Source organism: Anser anser (assembly GCF_964211835.1).
Source record: "Anser anser genome assembly, chromosome: 3".
NCBI lineage: Eukaryota > Metazoa > Chordata > Aves > Anseriformes > Anatidae > Anser > Anser anser.
Window position 1 is genome coordinate 23374038 of NC_139722.1, and position 21393 is coordinate 23395430.

The window sequence follows — 21393 nt, forward strand, 5'->3', positions numbered from 1 at the left end:
TCTTAATTCAAAATTAATTACTTATTAATTCATGCAATACACGGAAAAATAATTTGTAAAGTGCTATAATTTTTTAATTAGAAATTTAAGTGGAGCTACAGATCATATTCAATGCAAGAACTTATGTACCTAAAATAGGAATTGCAAAGCATTTAAGTGCAAACCTGAAATCTTCAATCCTCCCATTCATTTACTATCTAATTCAGGAGGCATCTGAAGTCAGAAGCCTTGGGAACAGAAGCACATAACTGGGCTACGCATGTCAGTGTTCTATCCTGAAGGAATCCTCTAAAAGAAATACAGAAATTAGCTGTAGTAGTCAACTAGCACTGTAGTAGGTGCCCTTAAAAGAACATCTCAGAGGATCTTTTAGTATCAGATGCACAACTTAAAAGGAATGTTACAAATATTTAGTTACAAGATACAGGATGGTTTCCATCTTTTATTTAAATATGTCAGACATAAAAGTTTTTACCACCGTCAGAAATACACACACACACATATATTCATATATAAGTGTGTGTATATATATATATATATATATATATCATTATGAGTTATAACCAACCTCTCTGACAAGGATGTGATGCATTATCTCATTACATATCTGTAAGGAAAGCATTAGCCCAAAGAATTTTCATTGCTTATATAAATATTTTAGTTTTTTACTTATTCTTCCTAAAGGGGAGACAAATTCTTCCTGAAGTGGATTCTGTAATAGGTTTTAAATTATGTGTACTTCATTTGAAATTTCTTTTTTTTGAAAAATGTCTAAACTTTCTTCCAGTGGCTCTGATGCACAGATTAAACCATAGGAAACAACAACAACAACAACAATGTGAGAAAGGAAGCCACATCTTGGCAAGCAGCAGGGTTTTGGTAGCAGGGGAGCCCCAGGGGTGGCCTCTGTGAGCAGAGCTGCCCCAGGTCAGATCAGAGCCAGCTCCGGCTAGCTCCAAAGGGACCTGCCACTGGCCAGAGCTGAGCCAGGGAGAGATGCTGGGTGGGACTCTGGGAGGGTAGACTGAGGAAAGGGAAAAAGGTGATGCACAACAGCATCTGGGAGAGAGGAGTGAGAAATGTGAGAGAAGCAGCCCTGCAGCCCCCAAGGTTGGTGCAGAAGGAGGGCAGGAGGTGCTCCAGGCACACAGCAGCAGTTCCCCTGCGGCCTGTGGAGAGGCCCCTGGTGGAGCAGGCTGTCCCCCTGCAGCCCACGGGTCCCACACGGAGCAGATCTCCACGCTGCAGCCCGTGGAGGAGCCCCCGGTGGAGCAGGTGGATGTGGCCTGGAGGAGGCTGCGGCCCATGGAGAGCCCCCGCAGGAGCAGGCCCCGGGCCGGAGCTGCAGCCCGTGGAGAGGAGCCCACGCAGGAGCAGGGGGTCTGGGGGGAGCTGCCGGCCGTGGGGGACCCGTGCTGGAGCAGTTTGCTCCTGGGGGATGGACCCCGTGGTACGGAGCCGTGTGGGAGCAGTTCCTGAAGAGCTGCTGCCTGTGGGCAGCCCCCGCAGGCTCAGTTCGGGAAGGACGGCATCCCGTGGGAGGGACCCCACGTGGAGCAGGGGCAGAGAGTGACCGTGAAGGCGTGGCGGAGACAAAGCGTCAGGGACTGACCGCAGCCCCCATTCCCCGTTCCGCTGTGCTGCTCAGGGGGGAGGAGGTAGGAGAGGGCAGATGGGGGAAGGTGTTCTTGGTTTGCTTCTAGTTCTCACTGCTGTAGTCTGTTATCAATAGGCAATAAATTACATTAATCTCTCTATGTCGAGTTTGTTTTGGCCACGATGATAATTGTTGAGTGATCTCCCCACCCTTATCTCAACCCTTGAGCTCTCTGCATTGTATTTTCTCCCTTTTCCTCTGAGGAGGGGGAGTGAGAGCACAGTTGTGATGGAGTTCAGCTGCCCAGCTGCGTACAACCACCACACGTATGCTGGAAACTTTCCAATACCATTCAGTATTGGAAACATTTCAGTATTTGCATTTCTATACTGCTGTAAATGCAAAACAGTCTAAGTACCTGGAAACAAAGCTGTTCTTTTATTTAAAAATAAAACAAAACTCCATAATCTCATGTATTAAGATATGTACTACTTCCTAACTGAACTACTGAAGTCTGGGGGCATGGCCTTTCTCATCCCAGTGCCAAATGTTCTGTCCAGAGATTTCCTTCCATTGTCTTCTTCAGGACAAAACACTGAGAGCTGTTCACTTCATTTATCTTTACCTAAAAATTTATTGCTCTCTAATGCAGCTTCTCATAGTGATGTTATGCTGCCACATATGATTTTATTGGATCCTTAGGGGCTTATCAAAAGAGACAGTCATGAAACACTGGTTCATCTTCCAGAACATTTTTAAGTAGAAGAGCCCAATTTCTTTCACTATTTCCCTCAGGCAGAATGCATCTTTTCTTTGGGTTATTTAGGAAGCTAATCTAATTCATAAACACACTCTGGGAAGAAATTCTTCTCTATTTAGATAGAGCCAGCAATTATTCCTTTCCATACTGAGACTTGGGGCTTTCTTCTTTAAATTATGGGAGAGAGGTTTCCCAGAACAGAGAGATAATTCAAAGAGAGTGAATCTCTAGTCCTGTGTCCTACTTGTAAACTAGCATTTTGACTTAAAATGTATCATTCTATGTTTTTTGTTATTCATGTCAAACCCACTATCTACTGATGTAGCATTGTGAATATTACATTGCATATATTTCCGTGCTTTCGTACCGATGATCTCTTGAGGTCCCTTCCAACCCCTACAATTCTGTGATTACCCTGAACAAATGCCCAGTAAGAGAAAACCCCAAAACTGGATGTATCCATGCAGGAAAAACAAAAGTATTAACATATATCAGACTACACAAAATCATATATTTTTAAAGCTCTTAGTTCTTCTGAACTATTACTTACTTTGCATTCTCAGCTGATTTCTTCCAGTCGTGATCAGATGTTGAATAAATGGTACATGACATAGCAGTTGGTAAATGTGTACTGCCCAGCTATCACTGCTCTGGGTCCTACTGCCCAGCTAACAATTACTCAAACTTATTTCCTAGAACTGCCTCCAAATGACTGTGTCTTAAACACACATCTATTTCACAAAAACCTTGAATCACTGACTATGGAAAAAAAAAAAAAGACAATTTTCCCAATCAGACTAGAAGAAATAAGTTAAACAATGTCTCAGGAGCTGAAGAAGCAAAACAAAATCCACATGCATGTCCTCCATTGTGTTTGCTCAGAGGGGCAACATTACCAGGAATGTATCCTTCATTAGAACTTGGAATTATCTAATAGATTCATATTACCCAAAAGATAGCCAAGGTTGTTTTAAAGAATTTTCTGTATTGAATCTGGTAAAAAAAAAAAACAAAACACGTTTGTATACAACATTGTGTACATTTTTACAGTATTTCTTTTGTTTTGACAAACAGAATGGAAATGGTATAACTAAAACTTAAAATTAAAACATATTTTTAAGGAAAGGGAACTTGTTTTATTCACGTTTAAGAATATTACTTTTTCAGAGCTGTATCACTGCTAGAGGGTCTTTACACCATAACTAACATTAACGCTTTTCTTGTTTGACAGATTTACCTTCAATATTTTTATTAAGTTTTTTCACTTTGAGGTTTCTGTAATAATCAATTCTCCCTTTGGCCAGTAGATCACATTTATGACTTACTCCTGGATCCCATCAGACCTCTATGTCTATTTAATAATGGGATAAAAAACATAGTTTAAATTCAAATGAAACTTGGGTTAATAATTCCATATAATAATTCCAATAATAATTCCAGTAATAACAATAATACAAGTGATATTTTTGAAATGCATAAATTGGGGATCGTAATGATCTTTATGCTTTAATACAAATCTCAAAGATTATGACAAAGTTTAGTATCTGTGAAAACTTCATCCAGAAAACTCATTTTAGACTGTATTTCTTCCTTGTAAACCCTTTGTAGTACAAGAAATAAACAATACTTTCAACCTCGTCTCTATATTTAACGTACTAGATATCTGAGCAATTTATGGAAATTCGCAAAAAACTATTATGGAACTGGAACGTAAATTTTATGGATTCTTGTATCACTGGACTTAAGCAACAAAATAAGAAAATAATACAGGTGTCCCTTTCCAAGTGCATACACAAAACTCATGTTCATGCTGCAGTGCAATATAGTTAGGTTGACAGTGAAAACTTTTAGCGCCATTACCCCTTGTTATGACGGAAATCAATCATTTATTTCAATCTGTTTTAACTCTTAGTAGCTGGTTGATTAGCCATGACAACACTTTAGTTCTACATAATGACCACCTCATTTCTTTATAGCACCTTATAAAAAACTTTATCAACGCCTCTAAAGGAAATGTCAGAAATTTTGTTTCTTCACTTACATGTTTTAGATGAAAGTCCAAGTAAAAGCTTCACAATGGAAAAAAGTTATAGGCTACTCTGCTCATTGTCCCCACCCAAAAGAAAACACATACACATACAAAAAAGCAAAAGTGAAAAACACCACAAACAGGATAGAATTAAAAAAAAAAAAAAATCACATGGACTTAAGATCATTTTTGGCAGTATCATGAGTTCTCATAATAAGACTTTGAAAGATATTAGTAGAAACAATAAATCATTGCTGAGGAACATGATTCATATTATAATATTCAGGTTTTGGCTGTTTACATTACAGATTAGGATAAAGGTGCAATTCTTCAGTAAAAGCTGCATTACAAAAAAAGTAAACAAAAATCATAAAGTACTGTGAGTTTTGAAGCACACAGAAAGTTACCTTCACATCTAGGGAAATGATAGTTCCAATTTCTGTTGATTCCATGTTGGCATGTGAGAACAGGCTGACCCCTCAAAACATATCCAGGATAGCATTCAAATGATACTGACTGACCCACGCTGTAATCCGAGTTGACTATATATCCATTCAAAAAAGGAGGAGGGTCAGGGCAGTTCTGTAACTCATAAGCTGGAAGAGAAAATAAGTGCTTAGTCAGCTCTCAATACAAGAATTCACCATTAATTTAAATTCTGTACTGGATTCCATAATAGGTTAACATAAATGCCAAAAATCAGTAAACGAATGGTTAACACATATCAATACTAAATAATTATAGGAATAAATCATTCATTTGAACCATTCAGCTCTTAACAAAGGACTGAAGGAATTAGCTTCAGAGACAAAGCATAGGAAAGATCAAAATCTGGAATAGAATGAATTACTGTTACTATTACTACACTATTATTACTATTACTAAACTATTACTACACTAACATTCTCAAGATTAAAATTTTCCACAGAAATTTTCAAGTATATTTTCCTATTTTGATATATGAAACAATTCAATTCATTCCAAGTAACAAATGGTAAAATGATTTATGAAAAGAAAATATCCATGATGACTGAAATTAAACTATTTTTATTAAAAAATATTCATATCTATTGAATAGTTCATAGTGCAACTTCCAAATTTGAAAGTTTATATTTATTAATATTGAAGTGTATGAAATACCATAACAACTTGAGACTTTTTTTTCTGATAGTATTCATATGTCAATCTATGTGTCATATAATAAGAATGAATGTAACTGCAGCACAACAAAAATGAAGTTTTTGCAGCACTGTGAACACTCTGTAGCAACACAAACTTTTGAAATTCAGGTTAAGCATGTGTATTACTATGGTGGCTTATATTTATTTCACTGGCAATATTGCAGTTTGATCATTACCTGCACTGATTAGCTAGTGCAATGACTTCAACAAGAAATTGGCACGCAATCACAACAATTGTTCAAATGTTTCCACACAAACAGTAGAGTAAGTATCCTAATGAGGTATAATACAGTCATTCATTACAATTTTACGAAATTGAACATTTTCACAAGCCATTGAACTTTTTTTGTATACATTAAACTATTCAAAATATCACCCAACCAAAACAAAAAGTAGAGAATTAATGGAAGACTATAAAGCCAGAGAAGTAAGATCTAGAAAAGCACAAAATATAAGGAATATGTTCCTTCTAGATGTATCTCCAAACAAAAATTATACTAATGACTCACCATATTTAATGTTGGAGTTTATGTTTCAAAGACCTCAAAATATTATCCATAGTTAATTAATACAAAATAGTGCAATAAACATTCAGAGAGAGCTTTCACTAATAACATTCACTGAGATACAAAGACAATTTAAAAGTACGTGTTTGCATATTGGAGATATATTGATTTAGAATATTTGAATGATAAGTACTCCCACAGGAAGCAAAAAAAAAAAATGGGGGGGGGTTATAAAAACATTACATAGAATCATTTATATACAACCAACTTCACAGAGATAGAATAGCAAGTAACTGCCTGTTAAGGACTTATTGTTGAGAAAATGAATGCCCTGATTTCTCTGAGCATTCCATTTACAGTTACGAAATACCCTTGTCAGAAGATAAGGAAGTTCAAACGAGAACAATAATTCCAGTGTGCTTTATACTAACACATGCCTTTAAGTCCAAGCCCTACATATACAGTAAGATGAAGAACATATGCGTGAAGTATTTTGTTATTTTCTCAAAGCGAATCATGACAATATGCGTATGTTCATTCTGGGAACATATACTTGCTATTATCAATTAGATTCTTAAACTAGCCATTTCAGCAAGATGAAGGAAAATATATAATTCTGTTGTGCTTACTTAAAGTGCCTACTTAAAGTGAAGTAGTAGTGCTATGCCTACTTAAAGTGAAGCTTCTACTTAATTGCTTCGCTGAAACAGGGCTAGTATCACAGTTTTTCTCAGTCATTGCTAATTAAAGTCAAGCTACAGAATAAAGACAAATTTTATTTTGAGATAGCTTCCTCCGTTTCCCTGATTCATTCAGTGAATCCAGAATGCAGTGTTTGTAAGAATACAAAGATGTGGACAGATATGGAATTACCAGAAATATTCAGAAATCATCTAAGAAATCAGACACTCCTTCCTCCAAATAACAACAAAACATTTCAAAAAAAAATGAAAGCTTAACAATCAGAATTAATTGCTACTGGGAAAGAAATAAAATAGTAATAATAAAAAACAACCAACCAACTTTATTCTACCTTAATTACAGTTCATTAAAATCTTTTGCTAAATCTAGTAGTGACTCATTAATTTTTGATGGTATTATTACTCCTGCTCTCATTATTCATATAGCACCACTACAGCTAATACCATTATCATCAATATGAATTACTACCAGCATCTTTCTACAAAATAGAACACTAAAAATATTATTTAAGATTAAAGGACTTATTAAGACTAATACATAAAATTATTTAAAAATCTATTTAGCAAGTTATAAAACAAACTAGAAAAACAAAACAAAACAAAACAATAAAAGATTATTCTGAAGGGTTAGAGGATCTCACAGATTAATTTGAAAAGGTGCATTACTACTTTGCCCAATAGTTACAAAGAAAGTATTTTGGAACAATGACAGTAAGTACTGAAACTTTTAAACTTTGATTGTATAATATTTTGAGATGAACATGCATGAAAAATACAATTTTGTCTTGGTTAATCTGTTGCAATAAAGTACCTACAAGGAACATTTTAGACTTTAGTGTGGTCTCAGACTTTCCTAAGGCTTAAAGAGACAGCAGTGTGCTCAGGTAGCCAGGAAGGCCAACAGCATCCCGGCTTGTATCAGAAATAGCATGGCCAGCAGGACTAGGGAACTGATTGTCCCTTTGTGTGTGGCACTGGTGAGGCCACACCTCAGGTACTGTGTTCAGTTTTGGGCCCCTCACTACAAGAAGGACATCGAGGTGCTCGAGCATGTCCAGAGAAGGGTTACGAAGCCTGTGAAGGGCCTGGAACACAAGTCCTGTGAGGAGCGGCTGAGGGAGCTGGGGTTGTTTAGTCTGGAGAAAAGGAGGCACAGGGGAGACCTTGTTGTGCTCTACAACACTACGTTCACACACTACAGTATAGTGTGCAGTACTACAGTACTACAACACTACCTGCACGACCTTGTTGTACTCTTAAAGAAGGCTATAGCACTTATCTCGCTGATCTACATGAGAAGGAAACACAGGAAAAAACTCAAGCAAAAGAAAAAACGCTGAAATAACATCAACATCTATCCCTCTAATTTGCACAACACCCCTAAAATCCTTTGGAATGGTAATGGAAAAATAAAGCTTATCTTTTAAAATTCTGGTTAGTGTATACTCAGAGATACATATCTTTTCCTCCTATTATAAGTAAGGCAAATAAACAGATGCAGAAATTTTGGGGGGTTGTTCTGGTATTTCTTTTAGTAAGGATAGATCCTCTGCCTAAATCAGATTATCATAAATTTGGCAGTCAGACAGGGGTAAAAGCATTTGCTGGAGAAGAATGTAGTAAGAAAAATGATGGTAAATGTGAAGATACTCTCTGCATGTGACTTGTGGTATAAATCCTATAGGCGATTTATAAATTTTTTGAGTAACTGTAAGTCAGGTGATCCATCTATCATATCATGATTTATAGGCCACTCAATGAATTTGTTTTATAGTTTTAATACGAATATGAATTATATTGTTCTCTGTACTTCTGATATATGCAACAACTATACCTGATTTAACAGCGCAATTCATTATTCAGTCATCACTATTAAATATTACCCACAATTCTGATGTCACACCTCACAAAAGAAAGCTTTTTTATTAGTGTCATGCCCAAAGACTTGTTTTTCTTATTGAGCTTTACCAAATGATATATTGTTTCACAACAGAAAAAAAAAAAAAAAAACAAAACAAAAAAAAAAAAAAAAAAAAAACACCCTAGCCTGAAATGAAGCCCAACATAAAGAAAATCTGAGAGAAAGATTTAATTCCAGCCCTGGCAATAGTCAAATATTTGAATTTCAAAATGATATCTTGTACTGACATTTGGCATTTCTTTGTGCAATATATTTTCCATTGGTGAGAAAAGAATGTAAATCACAAAAGGAATATAATTGATTCTCTGCTATCCTGCTTTTATGATTTAATATATTGATTTTATGATTTAAATGTATTTTCCCTGTTACAATAACAGTAGGGTGATTTACTCTGCAAATACTACATATATCTGTAACACTTCAACATAGAAATAATTACCATGTAGAAAAATTGTATTAGCAGACAGCTGAGTACACAAACACTCTAACATTAGGAAAGCTCACAATTAAGACTACTTAAAGAACATTTTTGCAGATGCATTGTGCCAGGATTAGAGTCACAAAACATGGATTAATTTTGTCTAGAGTTATAAAATCATTTTCTATGAGCCCCCAAAAGATATTATTCACTTCCACTAGTATTACTCCCTTAGGACAACTTCTGAAACCATATTTAGAAGTATAGCAGTTTTTCAACAAATCCCTTTTTCTTTCCAGAATTTCTATGTCTCAAAAGTTCCATCATAATTATCCTTTTGATAGATAAAGTTCATCAGATTTAACACATTTAAATTGTATCGTGTACATGCATGAATGTGCTTGAGGAAGCAAAAGAGCGCATTAGAACTTTTTTCTGTATTTTCTGTAAAATGTTTCTCTCCGAATGTAACAGAGTGAGATTCTCACTACAGCTTTATGCTACACTGAAATTCCGAACAGATTAAAAATGCTGTTAGAATTCCAGTCATAGGAACTATGATTCCTGCAGTAATGATTACATAAATAAAATATTTACCTGCTTCCAATAAAGAAGTTCTAGTCCCAGAGGGACAGCTATGTAGAAAAAATATGTTCCAGAAACATTAAAAGGCTGAAGTAACAGTTATACTATAGCCAGGTATTAAAACCCGCAAAGAATTTTTACAACTATTACTAACTGTGTCCTAAATTCTGTAGTGAATCTCTCAGAGGCCATAACAGACATTTATTCTTCTGACCTAGCATATATCTTGAGTCATTCCAGCTATATGCAGAGTATCCTCAGCCTGTAATTAGTCAACTTGGCTTGCCAATCAAAATTCTGTGACAGTCTTCTGTGTGACTTCTTCCCCTCAGATCTGGTATGCATAGACTGCTTGCATCTCAGATACTGAGATGCAAAAGACGTGGGGGTCTCAGTAAGTCAAATTTCCCAGTCAAAAGTGATTTAGAAATGTTCTTCTAAGTATTTCTGGTTGCTTCCCATCTTTGCTGCTTATCATAAGTGGCAAAACCACAGTGAGGATAACAAAAAGCCACAGTTTCTTAATGCTTCTGGTTTTTGAATTAAACAGTGGAATAGTTATTTCAATAACAGAAAACAAAAACACACACACAAAAAAAACCTAAATATTACTCTTTTGAAAATCAGGAACTGTAAAGTCCTCTCATTATCTTACAGATCAGTAAAAATAGTACGTGATAAAACTTATCTGAACTTCTACAGAGAGCTAAGACACAGCCAATATGAACTTCCCTCTTGTTATTGATAAAACAAAAGGTCAAACAACAGACACAAATTCATTACCTCAGTTTTGTAAAATAACGGAATACTCTCCATTCCTTATGTAATGCAATTGTGCAGCTGAAGTGATAACAAGACATGAAAGCATCAGAGCACAGAACAATGAAGATCTGACCATCAACGGTATTCAGAGCTCTAACTTCCCTAGGATTCTGCTAAGGGCAAGAAGCTTTTTACTGTATTCAGAAATAGAGAGTACCTAAGTTATTCAGCTTATATATTCAAATTCTGTGCTGTGAGAATTCACTGAGCAGCGCTTAAGAAGCAGCACTAGCTCCTTGCAGACATGGAAAGCAAATATTGTATTGTTCACAGTGTGCATACACTATCCTCCCTCAAAATGTTGTGCTCTGGGCTTATACTCTGAGCAGTACAATCCAAGGCTATATTAGGACTCAATTTCATATGTATTTTTTGGTCTTCAGAAACTCAGTAGAAGAATGTAGAAATAACATTATTAATTCATTATACATTATTCATATTCTGGCTTCCCCTGAGATGAGAAGTTATCAAAAAGCCTATCCTTTACAAAACACTCTAGAAAACTTCATTTTATGACAGTGAAGCTTGCTTGAATGAGCATACTCAATAACTTCTCCTTTTATTTTCTGATTAGTATCTTTATAAAAAAGCCAGCCTTTTTATACCTTGCAAAAAATCCTCTGCCACTACTTCTTGTGTTCTAGTTAGTACAAATGAACTATTTTCACTAAAAAAAAAAAAAAAAAGAAAAAACAATTTTTGCAATGTACTATCCTCAGTGCCATTCAGCAAATGGATTAATTTAATCTTAAATCCATTGTAATGTAAACTTAAGTACACTGGAGAAAAAGAAAAAAAATCAGTCAAGGATTAAGCTATGGAGTCTCCTGGGTATTAACTAATAAGCAACATATTCATTAGGGCATTGGAGTACGTTTGGTAAATGTGACTACAACTATGGACTACAACTTTCTGGATGCTTTTTTAAGGTTATATAAAATTAACTTAATTCTCTGAAAAACGTTTTTTACTTGTAGATTTTTTCTCCAGTTATAATATATTGGGAGATAAGAAAACAGACTAGAAACAGTCTGAAAAAACATCTATTAAATGTGTAAAGATAACAAGTCCTCAGATCCATTTGCTTTGTTCTACATTCCTATAGAAATGACAAAAAATGGACAAAAGCATGAGATTTTTAATATTCAGTATACATTTATTCTAATTATTTGCAAAATCTGGTTTGTGTATGCTCTATCTACTTGCAGTGGTATATACCCTCTGGTTTTATGTACCACCTTTTCTGAGTCCTAATGACCACTTTTTCCCTTTTATTTAAGGACTAGATGCTTGTTTTAGATGCCTTGAAGGATTAAATGCTTTTGAAATGTGCTTCTTGGAAATCATGTAAAGTATTAGTGATATGCCTTGAAAGGCTATTTTGTTTGGTATAGCAACTGTTTGATTTGCCCAGTTAGGAGGAAAGATGAAGTCAGTAAATTACTTTGTCAGCTGCTGAACAAACAAAGCATTTATTTATATATTTTATTTTATTTACCTAAATTTGAGCACTATGTTCTTATAAACAGACACCAAAATGATTAAGCCCTTTCTGGATTACCTTACTGTATTTACGGTATCTCCAAACCCATGAAACACAATCAATATGCTTTCTGTCAGAGTAAAATGTTATAGTCTATGTGCCATTTATGCACCTGACAGTGCAAGACCTCAGAGATCTGAGATCAGTCTGGTCTTGCCTTGGTCTGAGCTGAATTTAGCTCATTTTAACAGTTGCTAGCAGCCAACTGATTATTACCCAACATGTTATACTCTGCAAATACCATGTATGATAAAGGTTCGGCAAGACTTGGCAGTCACTACTTAATAACAACAGTCACTTGTAAGGGACTTAAGAGTAATTGAAGCTGGGGAAAGCAACTTTCAAAGTCTGGCTAGGAAACAGCAGGAAAGAAACATACTATGAGATAATATAATAAATATTTTTTTTTTTAAAAAGCCAATAAAAATAGTAAACACCCAGAAGACTCCATACCTTAATCAGTGACTGAACTTTTTTAATTACTTAAGTCTATTTTACAGTGGATTTAAGCATTCATTGAAGTTGAAACCAAGATTGAGCTGTAAAAAATCCCTGTCATGAACATCATGCTTTTCCCAGCAATGAGTTGAGGACTAAAAATAAATTTCTAGCTTTCTTTATATGATGTGCTCCCTTTTGTCCATAAGAAGATTTTGAATGTGACACCCATGCTAAAATCTTGTATTTCATCTCCCTCCCATGTCCCATGACTAGCAGTTAGACAAGACACAATGTGCGTTAAAATATGCTGCAATAAGGAACGTTCCAACTGGTTAGCCAGCAAGCTGAATTTACCCCTATAGACTATCTACCTTCTCAACATGGGCATTATTTCAGGTCTCTGTCACCTATGTTAGTAGTATCATACTAATTAATTAATAAAGTAATCAATACGATAATAAACATACTAAATATTATACTAATCAATTAATGCACTCATACTAACGCTAATAATACTAATGTTACTAATAAGGAAGAAAGGACAAGGTAAGAAATATTTTGGAGTAGTAAAGACTTATATTCTGAAGTCCAGTTGCCGCAATTGCAGACCGACTAAGAGGAAGAGAGAGAAATCCAGCAGTCTAATTTCAAAAGAAGTGGGAAAATCCAGAGACAATCAGGAATGTAACTAAATATCAGTGGCAACAGATGTGGGATTGGAAATAAAAAGTCAACTGTCCATGGGCCAGTAATGTGCTTTTGTGGCTGAGAAGGCCAATGGTATTCTGGGGTGCGTTAGGAAGAGTGTTGCCAGGAATAGCTACTGCAATCTGGGATCACAAAGGCAACAGAGAGAATTAGTGTTATCTCAAGAAAAATAAACACATTCAAGAGATTTCATTTTTAAAGGACAAAAGACCAAAACCTGTTTGTAGAATGTAGAAAAGGAGGTAGACGGAAGAGGGGGGGTATGGCAAAAGCACAGTAGAGTGAATTTAGCTGATAGATCCCAATCACGTAAAAATTGAATATGTCTGTGTTAGCAACTTCTTGCATTAGAAAAAGAATCAATAAATAACCTTGTAAAATAATTAAATTTTTGTTCTAGAATCTTTTTTTTTTTTTTTTTTTAAGTTTTAAATTAACCAGCTTATATATAGACTAAAATACTGTGCTTCCTCAAAAACACATTCAGGAATGAGCCATCACAGAATCTTTTATAAGTAAGGAGCATTACACACAACTGAACTGAGAGAATTGACTTTACTGAAGAAATTGTTTTGCTTCTCACTCATGGGGAAAATAAAACTGTATGAATATATATGCATTTGGTAATTCAAATACACCTAGAAATACACATTTTGAGAAATGACGTACTGAATACTGATTGTATTTTACATTTGAAATTTGAATGTCTCAAATGTCAATTAATCTAACCATATCTCTCTCTTGGTTCTGAATTTTCTATCTGCTATTAACTATTAGGATAATTGCTAAAGCCAGTAAATTCTTATCAAATTATTACTACTTTAAGAACTTCATGTTTTTTTTCTAGATTTGTCATACAATTATTTTCAAAATACACAAGCTTCAAAATTTTTATGAATAATGTTTCTTTTTGATGGTTTTATTCTATGCTGAAAATGCTACAACACAATTTTCTCCTTAACTTAAAAAAATATCTTACTATAAGACACATCTAATGAAAAAATTTAATACTTCAAGAGATATTGTTCAGGTTTTAGGTGCACCTCTTTTCTATTATTTAAATAGGGGACACAATTTTGCACTGTCAACGAGTCAGTCATGACATAACTTCTATCATCAGTTGACAAATTGCAATCGGGTGAAGCAGAAATAAGGCAATGTCTTTGAAAAATCTTTTGAAAAATGTCTGGGTGATTTTAACACGATAGGGTTAAAATAAAACAGAAGATATCAGTTTATTTTGTATGGTGCCCTCTTCATCACATTGTCATTTACTTCTGACCAGACAAAATAATCCTTATGGACATAGTGGGGAAGGGGAGAACAGAAGAAATGAGTAATTCTGAGCTCAATTCACCAACCTTTTTAAAATATGCAATAAACTTAATACATTCATAATCCATCTTCTCCAAGCTGAGTCTGATTTGCCTGTGACAGGTGAGATATTAGGTGAGATAGGTGTCCTTACCTCAACTCATGACTTGTTTCATTGTATTTTCTCCTCCTGTCCTGTTGAGGAGCAGGAGTAAGAAAGAATTGCATGGCCAGCACCTGACAGCTAGCCAAGGTTAACCTACCTCAGTGCCATCATGTACTATCATTTCCATCATTAACAAAAATCATTAACAAAAATCTCTGTCCTTGCTAAAATCACAGAACACCATGTACACCAAATACATTTGCACCCCGATACACAAGAAGAAATAAAGATACAAAAGGTATTTTGATTAAAAAACAAATAGAACCTGTTTTATGGTTCCCTTGCTCAAAGCATCATAAAACACTGTGATTATTAGAACATGAATGTATGCTTTCCATGAAACACAAAACACAAAATCTAGCTGAGCAAGATGGAAAATTCCCTCCAAATGTGAAAGTATTATACACCCCTACAAGCAATTTAAGATTTAACTATTAATTTCATGATAGAAATTCCTGTTTGTCAGGAGTTAGTCACATATAGCTGAGCCTTTAAGGACTCAATACCATTAAGGAAGGGCTTGTTACAGTACAGAAAAGCACACTAATTAAAAACAGAACAAAGAGCGCTAGGGAATATAAAGGAAGCATCCCATATAGCTTTGAATTTTATTTATTTGGCATTTATACAATTTGCCACTTTTCTGTCTTTCCAGAAAATTTGAAAAAGAGCCATCTGTCCAACTACAATTACACTTGGCCTGGAATAAAAGTCACACTAGTTGAGTGTGATGTTGTGACAGCATTCCCTACTTAACATCTAAGACTATGTGACAGAACATGACTAGATCACCTCCACAGGCAATAGAGAGATGAGACCTCTTCCTGGGAGTTCTTTATGCACGTTAGCCTAATTTGGTGAACCAAATCTCTGCTGGAAGACTTTTACTCTTTACCTATTGATTCTGTAGATATGATTTAACTGTAACTATATATGTATGTGTGTACAAATTCATACATATTTATATAAACATATAGGCTTGTATACATACATATGAAAACCTAAGTTATCTAAATTAGTAGCCTAAAACAAGGTGACATTCAACCAGCCATTATATTTTGGTAATCTGTTCAGATCCTGCAGTGGGATTTAACAGATTTCAGTAAGAGTATTTCAAATTTTTTGAAATATGCGCAAATTAATGACATTTTTGTGCCACTAATGGAGGGGAAAAAAGAAAAAAAAAAGCTATTCAGATGAATAAAAAAGCCAATAGTAAAAGACCACAAAAAGATCACATATTCAAATACTGAATATACCATTTGAAAAAACAGATATAGAATATTTTTCATTTTCTGTTTTTTCCCACATCTAAACTGAAAAAAATATAATAATAAAAAGAATTTAATCTATATTTAAAATAACTTATGCTATATTTCAAAATTCTCATTTGTTTTATTAAATGTAATAATGATATCTAAATTGAAACACATGACACTGAATCATAACAGCAGCATTGCCAAGTAACAGCACACCATACTGGGATGGAAGGATGTATTAGCTATACAGACTTTGGCAAATGATATTACCTTGGCTTCAGGCTTTTTCATCAGTAACAAAAAAAAAAAAAAAATAATAAATTCCAACACAATCTCTCTGTAAAAGAGTCGGATGGATGAAACAAACTACAGATTTATTTTTTTTTTAAGCTATGGATTTTAAAAAAAAATGCATAAGAGTAAATTATCCTAAAAAATAAAAGTTTTGTAAATTTTTATTTTTCATTTTTACCATAATTTTCACTGTGCTATTTCAAGCTTACCTTGGTATGTCAACTTAAATCCTTGCCTGTTCTCTGAGTGATCACTGTAAAAATGGACAAGTGTTTCATGAGTAGTACTTAGTAAAGGTGACGGGAGATCCGTTCCACTAAACTGGCCAATCATAGAGCTGGTGTGGTAAGGCCCATTCTGAATTTCAAGGAAATCATGATTTGCTTCAGTAGAGAAGTTTAGAAACTGAATATGTGCACCTGCAGCAATAGAAAGAGAAAGACAAATTCAGAAAAAGTCATAATAATTGTTATTAGTATTATATTTGTATTTCAGTGACCATTCAAAGTGGCATGCTTAAATTTATAAAAAAAAAGCAGCTAAGTTTGGCAAGAGTCCAAGCTTCTACTTCTTGGTTCCTAATACATATTATCATAACTACACATGAAGGGACCAGTGAAAGGAAATCAGGAAGTCAGTAAACTTGTATTTGTTCGATTCCTAAACCAGCCTATGGAAACACTCAAGAGAGGGGCATGTCACAAATCCTGTTGTGTCACCAAATGTTCAGGATGCTGCTGAAACAGCATTGCTGTAGGTGGGCCAGGCCTCTGAAGAGATAGCATGGAAAGGAATAAAACAGAATGACTAAATTAAAGTGATATGAAATATTAAATGCTTCAAGTTGTTCCCTGACTCTCTTTTTAGAGACTCTATGTTTACGTCTCATATGTCTCCAAGACACAGAGTCTCTAAAAATACTTCTAAAGATATTCTTCATTCCAGAAAAATACTTCATTGATTAATTACCAGGGTATGTAATTCATTCAGTCTTGTTCCATAGCTCCTTTCTTCGTCTCTGGGATTTGCTATCTAATCATTTATACAAAATGATTTTTTTTTCCTACAGGATAAATTAATTATTAAGTAAACTGTTAGGCCATAGGAATATAGAATATTTAGCTTTAGTACCTTCTCTGACCTATGTAGTGCAAGAGATATAAAAACAAATAATTCAGCTCCTCAATACGACAACTTATTCTAATGCTATCAATAGAGAGACATACAGAACATATTAAAGTCAGACACCTTCTGTATGGTGTCTGATATGGTTAGTCTAACTTGAATGAAGTCACTGATTTTACAATGCTTTTGGGATACAAGATGAGGAAGAACACCAAGCAGCCTGGAAACATCTTGTCTTCAGCATCAGCATTTAATGATTTCTATCAGACAATACCAGACATGTTAACAGCATGGAAATTCTAAAGATTTGAACAGACTATTAATATTATACTTAAGATGCTTAAAGTGACAAGCAGGTAATTCCAATTAACGTATTTATATAGGCCCAAAATCAGTGTTTAGATATTTAAATAAAGTATCCCAATTTTCTGAAATAGTCTCTAATGATCCAGAGAGTACCTTTAAAATGGAATCTCCCTTCTTTAGTTACTTATTGAGTTACTGAGAAGGAATTCATACTACTAGTTGTATGCATTCAGTATATAAAAGATTTGTATTTTAGAAGTAAATTTACCAATAACTTTAAAAAAAAAAAAAAACTGCCTAAAATAGACACTTATTACATAAATGTAAACATATCTTGTTTTTTTTTAAAAAAAAAATTAAATATTAATTCCAATCAGAGGACATGTTATGTGTACAACTCAAACCTTCATTTTACATGTATAATTGTCAATTTGATGTGTCAAAGAAAATGGTTTCGAACTTAAATCATTACTTACATAAAATTATTCAGAACAAAACTAACAGCTACAGAAAATAAATTATTATCCAGTCAAAACATAATTGTACTACTTCATGCTCCAATCTCAACAGGATTTCCTCTCTCACTTGAATAGATCCTAAATAATGAAAATTCCAAGCTGAGCTTTTTTTATTGTTATTTTTTTTTAATGTTGATCAATTAGAACATACCTGAAATCACTGCAAAATCACAACAACTCACTTGAAAAGATGCACTTTCAATCTGTTTAAAAGATTTGGATTTTAGTAGTGACTTCTTTTAGATGATCGGTATGTTTTCATGTAATGAAGAGAGCAGTATACTTGGGTGACTTTTAGCTCCCAACATTTTCTTGTTGAACTTTGTTTAAGCACATCCACTTGCTTGTACTAAATCAATAAAATCATCCAATTAGGAAGTCTAAATACATATCAAAAAATGTATGGGAATAAAGGGATATTTACTAAGAAATGAAGTCACCATGAATGTGTCCTCTTGCTCAATTTTTATGCACGGTGCTACTCGTTCAGTACCACATCAAAATATGTGAGAAAAAAAATATGGAGAATTATTCAATTTTGGAAATATTTTCCAGTTTTCTCTGATTTAATGTATTTATTCTGATATTAAAGGATGAATGTAGACAAGCTTATACCCATAATTAAACAGTGTCCAAGATTTTGCAGTGGAAGTTCTCTGTGAAACATCACATCAATCACATTGACTAAACCTGGTGTAAAGACATTACCTGTGGGTTATTTGAGACACTTTGGAAAAAAGAAATCCCTGTAGCAACTTTATGGTTAAAAAAAAAGTCATTTCCCCGTATTTTTGAAAACAATGATAGATCAATGGCGTGAACATCTTGTACCTGTTAAATCCCTTGCCAAACAAAATCATAATATTTTCTAGTTATAGGATCACTGCTACAGTGGAATTTCTGAGAACTGAGAGGGGTAATAATAGGGTACAGTTAACTCTTGTGAAACTAAGCCATGAATATTGTCCACATGGAAAGGCTTAAAGAAGATTGACTGAGAAATATGAAGGACTTATTTTAGAAGGCAGTATTGTAGTAACCTAATTAGGAAAACATCAATTCAGAACAGTTGCTCATCATTTATATTTTCTACGAATGTAGCCTTAGAATGCTAAAATCAGCCTAAGACTATCTGTAACTATGATGGATCAGTTTTACCAGGTACACACTGATAAAGGGTACTGTGTTAGCAGTTAGTTTTGAGAGCCACCTGCTGCAAGATTTCTCTTGAACTATTTTTAATTATTATTTTTTCTCCATCTTGCTATAGCTCCTGATATACGTGACATCAGATTTGTACTACAGAGCATATGTTTCTTTTGTAAAACTAGACCTTTAAAAGGTTCTTTGCCTTAATAAGGCCATCTGACTTAAAATCAACAGTAACACATGTCCAAATTCAGAAGCTCAGTTCATATATGCAGGTATTGACAGGATTGCAAATCACTGAACACATTATTTTACACTCTTTTAACTCTTTGTTAACATTATTTCAACTCTAAGTCTCTGTCTCAATTTGTCCACCTCACTCTGAATTCTTCCAGGCAGTTTTTGTAAGAAAGTACAAAGTATTGACCAAAGGATTCTAAAAAAGTTTCTGACTGAAATCTTAGAGTTGAAAGATACTAACATTTTCATACTGTTTTCTTTAAACTCGGTTATTATCAAATCAATGTTGGCAGCTTTTAACAATTTTTTTCAAATAATCCATGCTATCCGAAAAAGATTAGGGGACCAGACCTATTGCACTTACATCATGTAATGATCTACCCCTAATTTTGTTTTCATAGACTTACATCAACCACTCTTCAAAATATAAAGAGTAGTAGCACAGTATGTCTACAAATTAACTTAGTATAATATACTTGATGTAAGTAGTACATCTTACTACATAAATGCCTCTTATGAAAGCAAAGGGAAAGCACGGAAAATAAAATCGTTTCTAGAGATGGGTATAGTGAATTTAATAATAAGCTTTTAAAATTAATTTTCTTATTTGAGAATGAGCATTGAATTCACAGTATGGGGCATAATACTTCACAGCAAGAAAATTTATTCCCCTTCTATTTCTGATAATGATAGAAGATTGTTTTATACATGCAGTTATAGATCACTTATTATCCATGATTACCTTCTCAACCTAATTATTATTATTATTATTTTTAAGACATTTTCAGTATGACAATAGCTGTAAAGCAAACCTGTAAAGTTTCTAGGTTGGCAGGTGTTACCTGGAATTTGGAATACAGTTTTAGAATGTTTTGAATCAAATTCATAGTGCTAGAAATAAAATTTTGTCCCATTTTCTTAAAACATAAAAAATGCTGTTAAAAGGTCACTTGGAGGACTATGAAAGGCTATTAAACAGAAGACCTCTAGTTAAATTAGAAGTCGCATTATGTATTTCATTTGACATCTTTGTGCAGCAGATTTCATTTGCTTTGAAACCAGTTTCTGAGACACACTGAGTTTTACAAGTAACAAGCTGTTTTGCCAAAGACACATTTCTAAAGTGCCAACCATTTTCAACTCAAAAGATAATTTATGTAGTAGGTTGACAATACATTCAACTGGATAAAATCTATCTCATGCTGGAAATTAGAATATTCTTATTTATATTTAAATCTGATTATTTCAAATAATTCCTTTTCAAATGTAAGTTTACTCACCATATCCAATAGGCAATGAGATTTTCCACGTACAGTCCAAGTTACTAGGGTAATTTCCAGGAAAACCAGGGCTCAGGATCACACCACCCATGTTCGTCAGAGTTCCACCACATTTAGCTGTTAAAAGTAAAAAGAAAGTCACTGTCTGTTTAGTAATGCTAATTCTTAATATCTGGCATATGATTACTTCAAAAACTTATTTTCCATTTTATCCCCATGATCCCCAAGCAGTTAAATTTATCACAGGCAAAACGTGCCTCATGAAAGAGAGAAAAAATAATAATTCAAGTTAGAACAAAATGCTTAATCCATGCAATATGTTCACTGTGATTTTACTGCAAATATGTAGTTACATCTGGATAACCCACTGTCCCAGCCTGCCAGTTATGGTAAAAATGTCTGATGCTACGTAGAGATAGGCTCCATATTTGGAGAAACAGATTTGGAATTAAACTGAATTATGACCACGATCCGTGACATGGTAGTAAATCCACTAGCCAATATAGTTAAAACTGTACTAGAGTTAAAAT

At 34.2% G+C, this 21393-nt stretch overlaps 1 protein-coding gene and 1 long non-coding RNA gene across 15 annotated transcripts in view; one reads left to right on the top strand and one right to left on the bottom strand.

Annotated features, from left to right (window-relative positions):
- Positions 1-21393, bottom strand: part of CSMD1 (CUB and Sushi multiple domains 1) — a 1157973-nt gene that overhangs the window by 130911 nt on the left and 1005669 nt on the right. For all 14 annotated transcript variants that reach the window (XM_083828025.1, XM_083828026.1, XM_083828024.1 and 11 more), the window contains 3 exons: positions 20864-20980; positions 16455-16664; positions 4794-4982 (listed from right to left, as the gene is read on the bottom strand). In XM_083828025.1, the coding sequence (XP_083684151.1) occupies positions 4794-4982; positions 16455-16664; positions 20864-20980 (516 nt within the window). The remainder of the gene's footprint in view (positions 1-4793; positions 4983-16454; positions 16665-20863; positions 20981-21393) is intronic.
- LOC310896118 overlaps positions 1-21393 on the top strand; it is a 254818-nt gene that overhangs the window by 27001 nt on the left and 206424 nt on the right. The window lies entirely within an intron of this gene.